Source organism: Perca fluviatilis, chromosome 5, assembly GCF_010015445.1.
Source record: "Perca fluviatilis chromosome 5, GENO_Pfluv_1.0, whole genome shotgun sequence".
NCBI classification, from domain to species: Eukaryota; Metazoa; Chordata; class Actinopteri; order Perciformes; family Percidae; genus Perca; species Perca fluviatilis.
In genome coordinates, this window is record NC_053116.1 from 16,961,136 (window position 1) to 16,972,643 (window position 11,508).

Below are 11,508 nucleotides of genomic sequence, written 5' to 3' on the forward strand. Positions count from 1 at the left end.
GAAATGTGTTAGATCTTTAGCCCATTACATCATCATACATTTTGTGAACAGCTGTTTTTCTGAAACTGTACGACATCTTTCCACGGCAAATGGACTAGTTACAGATGAAAGAGACCTATGTGACAAAATGCAGTGGTGCTAATGACAAAATGTGGGGCTTTTTTTCAAAGTGAAAACTAAATAACTTTTCCAGTAACTGATTAATTCTGTTTCCCTGTCCACAGAACACTTCATTTAATGGAAATGTGATTTGCATTAACATGCAAGCAAAAACATCCTTTATTTTTTTGAGCTTCTGGACATTTATTTGACTTCATGGTAACAGTGAGCAGCTAACGGATCAAACAACACGCAAAACCATAGAGAATATTAAGAGAGATTTAATCCAGACTAAAAGACATGATAATAGTGATGTGCAACATCTTCCACTGTAAATCTTGTCACCATCTAAAAGTTTACGGCCGTCCACTTTTCTTTCCATGCCTCACTCAGACCTCATACAACTACTTTTATATTACTGCTTTGGAGAAAATAAATGCCAAAGGAGCACCAGTTGTCCAGTGGATAGCACTGTTTCGTCAATCAAATGCAATTATCGCCCGTCTCATGAGCATAGCAAGTTTCATTATTGCTACACATGGTAAAAGAGTTTCAGATACTACACAAACCACAATGTGGAAAGAAATCCTCTATATTGTGGTAAGGAGAAATACTTCTGACATCACGTACGCATACAAAACAAAAGCTGTGGTTTCTGGTAACGGTCATGCAAAAGACACATGTGAATGATGCTGGCAAACTATCTTAAACAATACCCTGAAGGCAAAAAGTCAGTCTAAATGTTTTTCATCACTGAGAACAGAAAAACTTGAGACAAAACAACCTAAAAACTGTCAGTTGACGCCAACAAAGTTCACTCAAATATGTACATTAAAATGATTACAACTGTCCGGATATACAACACATACAGTAGATTTTTGTTTCCTCTAGTGAGAGGAGTCATGAATAAGCCTTACTGCACACACAGCATATTTTTCAATGCATAGTTCAAAAGTCCTTAAAGCATATTTACCAAAATGCCAAAAATCATTAAAATCATTTGAGGTTAACACCTCTTAAAACATATTTATTTCACTAGCCTGGAGACTGTGTGGCTGAGTTTTTACTTTTCTTTCTTCTCTTCAAGAGTAGAGGATTAGTAGAGTCTTCAATGGTTTTGATTTTAATTTGATCATAGTCCACTCTCATGGTTTGCAGGGCATTTGTCATTTCCTCCTGATGATAACAATACAAATAGCACTTTTATCAAACACACCCGAGATTTAAACAGTATGCACAATACGCACATCCAGTTTTTAGTTAATATTAAATGGATGATGAGTATGTCTAAAGCATAAAATATTAGCATGAAATATTTGAAAATTAACTATATTATCAAACACAAACCCATGCTCAACCATACTCCTAGTTTTTCAATAAACAAAAACAAATCAAGAGCAGTTTCTGTGCATCTAAAGAAGCAGCAGCAAAGTCACCAACACTTACCTTAACCTTCTCCCAGACATCTTGTTCTTCGTGTAGCACTCGGCTGGTGTGAAGAGGCGTTTGTGGGACCTTCACTGACTGCTGCATTGGTGAGAGAATATGGATAAGTGTTCAAATCTTACAAACATCTCTGAAAGGCAGCAGTTGCACACAGATTCAAGCCTACAGGGAGCTGCTCACATTAATCCAGGGATGGTTTATGAACTCGGTGATGTTCATTCTCTGGGTGGGCTCGGTTTTCAGTAAGTGACAGATTAGCTGTTTGGCTGAAACAGGAAATCATTATCATCATTTAGTGTTCATACTGTATGTGTCCCCCCGCTACCATATGGAAGACATATCTTTCACAGTCATACAGTAACTGCAATTCTGAGGGACAGTTTTTTTTTCAAATGTCATTAGGCTCAATTCTGATGACAATATGACACAAAAATATAAAATCAGAATGCTGCAATATGTACTTCAAAAAATCCAAAAACATTTTAGGAAGACTGAAAAAGCACTACTATTGCTTTGCTGCTGTGCTTTTGTATTGAAGCCACAGAATAATACCATTACTGGAAGTTAAGAAAAAGGTATGGTGGGTCAACCCAGCAGAAACACTTATTTCAAGTGGATGAGCATGCATGGAAAGTAAAACAGAGAAGGAAAGGAGCATTTAGCATGACAAATTTGCAATCCGATAAAACACTCATTTTAATTTCCGTCATGCCTCCCACTTACCTTCCTCAGACACATCACACCACTCGGAGTTGGGGAACTCATATTGTCCATTACAGATCCGTCTTTTCATTCCTGGGGATATTGCCAGACCATGATGTGAGAAAAAAGGAGGATATCCACAAAGACTGTGTGTAAGACAGAAAGAAAAAAAGCCTGATGACAACTTTAATCATATAATTAGGAGCAATATAGAGTAGCGTCAAAGTAAACAGTGTTCTCATTGCAAGATGAAAATAGTAAAATCACTAAGAACACATCACACAGATTGACTTACAGAATATACATAATGACACCCAGAGACCACATGTCACAGGATCTGTCATACTTCTCTGGACCAAGAACTTCTGGAGCTGTCACAATGTCAAAGGAAATTATTTAAATTGGAGGAATCGCTTCTACTGCTCATTTAATGCCTTTGATAATTTGAAAATAAAAGACAGATGACTGCAAAAAAAGGCCATTAAAGTAGTGTATATAGGATTTTCCAACCAGTTCACAGGATGTAACTTTTCATAACCCACTTCAGTCTAGTGACTTTCCACAGGAAGCAAACTCTTAAATCCCCTCAGAGAAAAGCACTCAACAAAAAGACTGTCACGTTTGAAAAAGCAGATGGCAGAAATGTGATGATTCAAAATGTGTAAAGCAGATGGCAGAAATGTGATGATTCAAAATGTGTTATGAATCGACAGTTTAAAGAAAATGTCAGAATTTTGTACATTGTAATGACACAAAACAGTATGTTCTGTGCTGTCCCAAGGCATGTAAGGCTAATCCACAGATCTTTGTTTTGCAGACACGAAAATGTGATTATCCTGCTGACACAATTGTTCCTTTTGATAAATGGCTACCACTGACATCAGGAGGTCTCATCTCACAAGAACTCGCATAACTCAATGAGACATTCATTGCAACAAAAATACATGTTCACAGCTGCAAATGTCAGTTTGTCTGCATGGCCAAATCCTCTCATGTATCTTCAACCTGATACAATTATATGATGTAGATCACAGGTTCTGGTGTCTTACCAACATAGTAAGGGGTGAAACATGGTGTTGCTAGAGAGTTTAAAGTGGTGATTTCTTTGGCAAACCCAAAATCTGTCAGCTTGAGGAGGGCATCTGGCCTTTTGGAAGTGTACAGCAGGTTCTCTGGCTGAAAGAGACAGCAACAGCAATCATGCGTCTGGAGAACAGAATTCAGATAACTGAAGGATTTCGATTGACCACAAGAAAAGAAAAACAAATAAAATAAAGAACTAATGTAAATATACATGTCTGTCCATGTCATAACAATAAACACATAACTGGCATAAAACATTAGGTGGGACAACAACTAACAGATGCTGCAAATACACTGATTTAATGCTCGGTTCTCTCATTATGCAGGTTAGCTGGTGGCAAAACCAGGCATACTTTGTAACTATGAGGTCCGTAGTTTAGTCTGTCCAGGAAACTCAATTCCCTTCTCTGTCTCCTCATGGTTCCTGTCTCTTTTAACTATTAACTAAAGGCAAGTATGTATGGAAGCCAGAACAGTTAGCTAGAACAGTTTTTTGTAATGCTATTATCAGAGATAATAAGTTAAAATGGCTCAGATCGAGTTGACGGTGATGGACTTGGTGAAGGTAGCAAAAGGATAAACGTATTACTATGTCCTGTTTTTAAAATAGTGTTAACAATGGGTACATACTATGGTACATACATATATGGAAATAAGATTACTTGAATTATATTCACAATAAGTATAAAATATCAGAATAAAACATCACGTGTCCCTGATAAATTAAAAACATAATACCACTAAATTGTGAGGGAAATATCTTTGATATTTGGGTTGCTGGAAAAAAAACTTGAATGAATAATTTCTGACAATGACATAATGACAATTTGAGTCAAGGAAATCTCTGACTACATACAGCCACAAAATCAAGCATTTTTACTGTATCAATTTAGAGATATTCCAAAGTAAATTTCTGGTCAGCTCGATCTGGACCTATTGAATGCATTTTACAAAAATGTATATGTATATATATATATATATATATATATATATATATATATATATATATATATATATGGCACTCCTAATCTCTGATAAACATTATAAATAATAAGAGGAAACAATCTGTTCTTTTCTCGGGATAACATTCTTTTACTTGTTATCACAAGATAACTGCATTAAAAAAGCACAGCCGGTCTTAGCTTCTGTAAGTATGCCATATAAGTAATTTTTAAGATCTCATCTGGTGACTTCACTCAACTGGATTACGCACACTGGATTTATACCATTAATGTAATTAATTTTCACTGCAATAATACTACTAATACTAAATATCAAATGGCAATATGCAATATAATGTGCATTAATTTGTTCAGTTTTTAATCAAATTAATTAAACATACATAGTCCAATTATGTAAATAAATACCTTGTCCCATTTTCCTCAGCACTATATATATTACATGTTTTTGTAAAACTGCACTTTATATGTGCTTCCATGCTATTTGTCACAAATATATACAGTGAGCTATTACCTTGATGTCTCTGTGAGCAATGTTGATGGAATGCAAGAAATGTATGGCTTCTCCAATACTTTTCATGATGTCCGAGGCCTCTGAGTAAAAACGGAAGTGAAGAGATATGAAATTGACATGATGGAGTTCAAACAGAAAGGTGCATATTAAATTATAAATTGACCATCACATTTTGAGGTTGTTAAAGTTATCCTTTAGGTTTTCATGAAATCAGCGCCTGCTTTTGGATGCATTTTGTGGCTGCCATTTTTTCAGGTTAATAGTAGCAGAGTCCACCATCCTTCATAGAAAACAAGGCACGCATACAGTGTCTCTGTTCTCGATCAATTTTCTTGATTACTCAATTAATTATTGTGTCTATATAACTATTATGTCTGAAAATTGTAAAAAAAAAAAGAAAAAGAAAAAAAAAATTATTATAACTTTGCGAACAACAGACCCCTGAACACACTGTAAAAAAAACGCGGCCTCTGTAGACCGCCCAGGCTCCACAAATGGCAACAAAAACAAACTGCACCAACCTGCCCCACGAACCATAAAAACAGTGTTCCAGCCAATAACCGACAAGAAGGAGCTGGTTCAGCCATCACTGCAGCAGCGTTAGCACGTAGGCTACTTCCACAATGCGTATTCATGACTCAACCAACTCCTTCGAGTCTGGGCTGTCTACAGAGACCGCGTTTTTTTACAGTGTGTTCAGGGGACAGGCAGCTAGCGGATAGTGAGGAGATGTTTGCTGTATGTGACGAAAAATGTTGTAGCCTAAAAAATGTGTCACATAACTTAGAGCACCTTTAATTGATGATTAAAAAAGATGCCAATTCATTTCCTGATGATCGATTAATCAACTGAGCGTTTCCGTTCTAGTCATTTTACCTCACTGATAACAGCTTTACTGTTTATTCTTCACACTCCTACAGACATATCAGAACTGTATGTTGCTGCTTCACATTAAAAGCATTCAATTGGAAAAACACAGATTACTTTTATTGTGAAGCAGTCACACTGTAGGTAACACTGTGTATTTCTAACTGTGGTTAGCATTGTCCACAATTGTTGATCCAACAACAACTACAAATCAAGACAAGTCATTTTGGGCATTTATTTTTTTGTCAGCAGATCAGTTTGTAAGATTGCAAGGAAGTAATGGAACAAGAGGGAGCAGCCACAGTGAGCACAGGCTGCACACCTTTAACTTCTCAGCAAGGTGACCAACTCCTTTTACTTGGCTTTGCTGTTATGAGGAAAAGTATTCACACTGTGCACAGCAAGAAATCAGAATGTGGTTTCTCATGTGATGATTGGAAAAAAGCCAATTATTGACTGACTTCTTTATCAAAACGGCATTGGTTTACACTGTAAACAGACAAACCAGTTGGTCTTCTGTTGTACAAAGTATTTCTGACATATTTCTTCGAGGAGTGTTTGCTGCCCCCAGAATCCTGGGACCTGTTGTATCAAACCGCACTAGTACCACTAGTAAACACAAGTGCACCAAATCAACCAGGACTGATATCTTAAGGATTGTAACTTCAACTTGCTTGAGCAATAATAATCCTTTTACCTCTTTCTGTAAATGCATGATCCCCTCTGTCTTGGATATGACTGAATAATTCACCTCCATCCATACTGAAAACAAAAACAGCAAAATGGACAGAAGTGCAGTATAATGAGTCTGTAAAGGCATTAGGGCATTTCATTATTTCACTCCTTAATGAAAAACAACTTATACTTGTTCCTAGTTCACCCAGGATGGTCACAATGTAACAGCAGAAGCAGAAGGCTATCCAAGGTCTACATATTACTAAACCTGTTTTCATGTATGACCTCTGGACAATGTCCAAGGAATCAGGTCCCGACAAAGGCCTGAGTTTCCCTTTCACACATGTAATGTAGCACACAACAGGAGATTGTCCGTGTCAGATGCATTCTCACTTACTGGAAGTACTCTGTTTGGTTTAAACGAGGAGTGGGGCTGAGATGAGCGTGCGGCAGACAGGACATGACGCAGATTACACCGCGTCAAGGAGCCGGTTCGTAATTTGGTCATAAACTACCGAGTCTCTTGTCATTCCTTGAATTTGTCTGACAATTTTGGCATCGTCCAGTTTTTATTTAACCAGATAAAAAAAGGTTCAATGGTGACCTGGCCAAGTGGGCAGCAACGTTACACAGCGGTTACATGTTGGTTACATACAAACAACAAAACACAAAACAGCACATGACAAATGGTAGACTGTAGAGGTTAAATGTACACACAGTATCAAACACATACAGACAAAATGCATCTAACAAAAAGACACCAAGACATGACAACATTTGTATGCATTGTAGCAAGAACAATTTGTGATAAAAACGTTCCGGTTATCTTTTTTTTTTTTTTTAGAGATGAGGGAGTCTAGTTTGAGTGGAGCTTGCAGGTAATTCTAAGACCAAGGGCAGTAATAAAATAGACTCCTTTATTCAGTCTGCACAGGTTGTATGTATTATGTTCAAGTACAAGTACAAATTCAGACCATGGGTAATCTGCACAGAATGGCCTTATACATTACTACATGTAAGTGCCTTACTGAGAGAAGTTCCCGAATCTTTTATCTCCAGTTAGACATTATGTTGTCGTCTTTGTGTCATAAGTCTTCTTCCTCACCCTCAGATGTTTTTTTTTTTTCCAGTTTTGTGTGAGTCGCACAGAACGTCATCAACACGCCCACTTGCTTGTTGTGAATTCTCACACTTCTCACTTTTATTGTTCACAGTCAGGATGATCAAATTATGACAAAACATTTTCTATTCTTTTGTCACATATGAGATGGCTGTAGATCAGGTAGACGCCTGCCTTATTATATTCTAGACAAAGCAGCCTGACTGCTTTTTATTACTTTGTGCCCTGAAGTGTTCTGGAAACTACTCATCTCAGTTGGTGTGCATTAACCAAAGCTGGCTCCATCAGCACACTGACTAACTAATACAAGCCACAACTCCAAGGAGCCATTAAAAGATGGAACAATGTCCCAGGAAGGAAATCTATTTTTGTCAACATATGCAATCACTTTTTAAAACCACACATACATTATTGGTTCAAATTCTGTGTGTGTGTGTGTGTGTGTGTGTGTGTGTGTGTGTGTGTGTGTGTGTGTGTGTGTGTGTGTGTGTGTGTGTGTGTGTGTGTGTGTATGTGTGTGTGTGGTGTGTGTGTGTGTGTGTGTGTGTGTGTGTGTGTGTGTGTGTGTGTGTGTGTGTGTGTGTGTGTGTGTGTGTGTGTGTGTGTGTGTGTGCGTGTGTGTGCATGTGCAGAACAACATACCACTCCATCACGACGAGGAGGCATTTCCTGTTCTGGTAGAGATTCTCATAAACATCTATGATGGGTACAATATGAGGGCAGGGTGACACCCTCCAGTGGATCTCCACCTCCCGTCTGGCCTCTGGACAATCCTGCAGCATCTAACACACACACACACACACACACACACACACACACACACACACACACACACACACACACACACACACACACACACACACCACAAATTATTATGACTTATTATTACGAATCATTTTTGGGTGTAGAACAATCTGAATACTATTAATAGTGATAACAAAATGTACTGTATTTCCATATATCACATGTGGGCTGAATTTCAATTGCATTCCTCTGTGATATTTTCATTACATATACATTTGCAGGATGTCAGTTTTACAGACTTCTTTATCAGATTCTGTTAGAAGAACCTCAAACTATGATTTGCTGTTGTACATTTCCTTTGCTGGATTAGTCTGTCACTGTTTATCATGATAAAAATGTTTTCTGAGATGCACAAGAACTAAGAAACATCTGCGCAATGACTTATTTATGATCTAAAACATTAATCCTGTGCAAGATGATGATGTTTACGGATGTTCAAAGAATCAGGATAACTGGATGTTAAATTACCTATTTATGATTTGGACACTGGCACTGCTTGTCTGTCTACTTTAAGTCAAATTCAGCATGTAAATTTGGCAAAAAGTCTCTGAAATACTGCACTGATCCTGACTAAAACACTACAGCTTGGTTGGATCTTTTGAGAGAAATACTATCTGACAAATGCAAATTAGAAAGCACACAAACAGAAATGGGAGAAAAGGGACATTTGCTTCTCATCAATAAAAAAATAGTGAAGTCTACACAAATATGCAGCTCTGCAAATAATAACATACTTGTATAAAACAAACAAATGTCAGGATAAAGATTGGTCATTTGCTAGTTTCTCCATTTTGTTCATCTCAAAACTCCTTCACAGCCTAATGAAAGCTGAGCGTGTGCTATCTGCATGACACCTGGTAATGCTTTACCCCACCAGACGTCATAATCTCTCAGCCATCTCAGGCCTCTTGCATAGGCTACTTTTAGACACAGACATGTTCCCCTCTCTCTTTCGGGCTGGCAGCATTTGGATAGGAAAAGTCAACACTCCCTTTTTCAAAACAGACACCTCAACATGGTAGCCCAGAGGCAAGAGCTGCAGGACAATATATCATTTACAAACCGTGAAACAGAAATTAGAACTTCACAAAGCTGTCTCTTGTGTACAAATCTATAACTCACATCTGATGCTAACAGTGACCCCACCTTAAACTCTGGCAGTGCTCAGCTCTAAATATTGCCTGTCACTCCAAATGCACAAATCACAAAGGGTACTCTATAGTTGGATACATATCACTCACATGCCTTAGGAGTGACTAACTGATCCAGAGAGTGCATTCGAGTGACTATATATTTATTTAACTGTCCCTACTGTCCTGAGGAGTGGAAAGAAAAATACAGTGTAGGAGAAGCAGATTTTCTCAACTCAAAGATAAGAGAAAAGCATAACTTTCAACCCGCTCAGCTTGAGCAGTACTTAACTGCACTTTCTTTGACTGATAATGTGACAAATGACAGACAACCTCATTGCATGATTGTCATCATTAGCCAGGCTTTGATCCTGTTCACTGCACAATGTAATGAAAAACAAGTTTCCGGGAAAATATTTATTTAATCACAGAAATGTATATCAATTACAAGTGGAAGAGTTGAGTACATGTGTGTTTAATTTAAATGTAGATTATATTCAAATCTGTATAATCTATTCCAAACTGCTGCTGGGTTTTACTTCGCAAGGACCTTGAAACAAAAAGTATCACAACATACTCCAAAATCCATCTCAAAGCTTCACCTCCGCCGCTTGGGAGACAGTTAAACAGTTAAGCTGTAGAATTCACAGATATAACAAAACATCTTTCGAACCATATTCCACAGACCAGTAGTAATTTGTGGCCATAATATTTTTTGGTCAAAAAGGTCAAAATGAAACCACATTAGGGCAGACAGACTTACTGTTAGTTATAAAGAGTTGTTCTAGGGTCTGCATAATGTGCAAAGGAACTTGCCAGAGGTGATATGGCTGGTTCAAGAGTCAAAACTGTGCTCACCACCTTTGACACGTCCTGAGAGCTACATACAAAAACATCCAAAACACGTCTAAACACGCTCCATATTCAAACCAATATCAAATATCTACCACTGTAACTATAGTTTGTCTAGCAAAGACTAAAGATTACATGCTCTGCAAATTTTTTATTATTATTAGCAAATAGGAAATGATAGTGGTGCAAGCTTTACACTCTCCAGCTATATTACACTAGGCCAATTGACGTCATATTTGTATTTAATATAGCCACAATAAAAAAAGAAGCGGAAAATTAGTTTGTAACAGCTGTAAAACACGAGCACAGAAGTGTGCACTCTCCCCTCAATATCATTTGACCAACGTTTATCTACTGTAATATATAGCTACACTTCAGTAAAAAGATTAAAGATAACAGTGTGTTTACCTTTAGTGCATACTTTTCTCCACTCTCTTTGTGGAATATTTCCAACACTCTGCCATTTATTCCCATCCCGAGCACCTGACTTGTTACACTGTAATCGTCTGTTATTACATTCCTTTTGATTTGAAGAGGATTGTTAAAAGGTTTCACAAAACACTGTGGGAAAGGAGCAGAGTTCAGATTAGGCTGCTGTTGGATCGGGAAAGCCGTCTGGAGCTGATTCGACATGTTAACTATCGGAAACACATGAGTGATAACCGTCCGACAGGTGCGTTTCTCGTCTTCTCGCAGCAAGAAGTAGCTGGTTAACTTTCTTGTTGTAACACCTAGCGTTAGCTCATGTTGTCCCACCGCTAGCCGGGATAGCTAGACAGCTCTCACTCTTGTCGTCCACAAGCCGCGGGTGACTGTCAGGAAATCAAATTTCAACTGAGATTCTTGATAGACTGCCAGAGAGTTTAACAAGTTGGCCCGGGGTTCAAGCAATGTAATAACACCACTTAATAAATTAAATTAAATTAAATTACATAATCAATGGAAAAACAAATGACCAAACTTCCGGGCTGAAATGGTGGACGTATAAGCAGCATCTCATTAATGTATATATAACAGGGGCGTGCTTGGGGAAAAGAGCGTTACAGGGGGCCCCCTAACTACCACCCAATTACGACCTCAAAATCCTCAGTTTTATTTGGCTGATGGTCATAATAGAGGCGGAGCTATTAAAGCAGCATATTTTTCTGAAAAATGATAGGCCTACCAGTCAAGCAGAGGAAAGACTGAAAAAATAATTAGGCTATTTGGTGTGACAAACAATAACTACTGTCTGACAAGGCTGAATCCTCCATGCCC

The 11,508-nt window shown here is 37.9% G+C and overlaps 1 protein-coding gene across 4 annotated transcripts; it reads right to left on the reverse strand.

Annotated features, from left to right (window-relative positions):
* Positions 1-362: 362 nt before the first annotated feature.
* Positions 363-11,158, reverse strand: LOC120559259 (MAP kinase-activated protein kinase 2-like). Of its 4 annotated transcripts, none has more exons than XM_039800859.1 (10): positions 10,660-11,152; positions 8,108-8,247; positions 6,368-6,432; positions 4,804-4,883; positions 3,297-3,423; positions 2,543-2,618; positions 2,269-2,393; positions 1,726-1,811; positions 1,546-1,623; positions 363-1,275 (listed from the first exon to the last, which is right to left on the reverse strand). In XM_039800859.1, exons 1-10 carry the CDS (start codon positions 10,882-10,884, stop codon positions 1,135-1,137), a joined length of 1,143 nt encoding a protein of 380 aa, XP_039656793.1. In that variant the 5' UTR covers positions 10,885-11,152; the 3' UTR covers positions 363-1,134. The 4 variants fall into 4 exon arrangements, with proteins under 4 accessions (XP_039656793.1, XP_039656792.1, XP_039656794.1 ...); XM_039800858.1 differs by having other exon boundaries at positions 1,546-1,626; positions 10,660-11,146; XM_039800860.1 differs by lacking the exon at positions 2,543-2,618 and having other exon boundaries at positions 1,546-1,626; positions 2,269-2,340; positions 10,660-11,142.
* Positions 11,159-11,508: the final 350 nt, after the last annotated feature.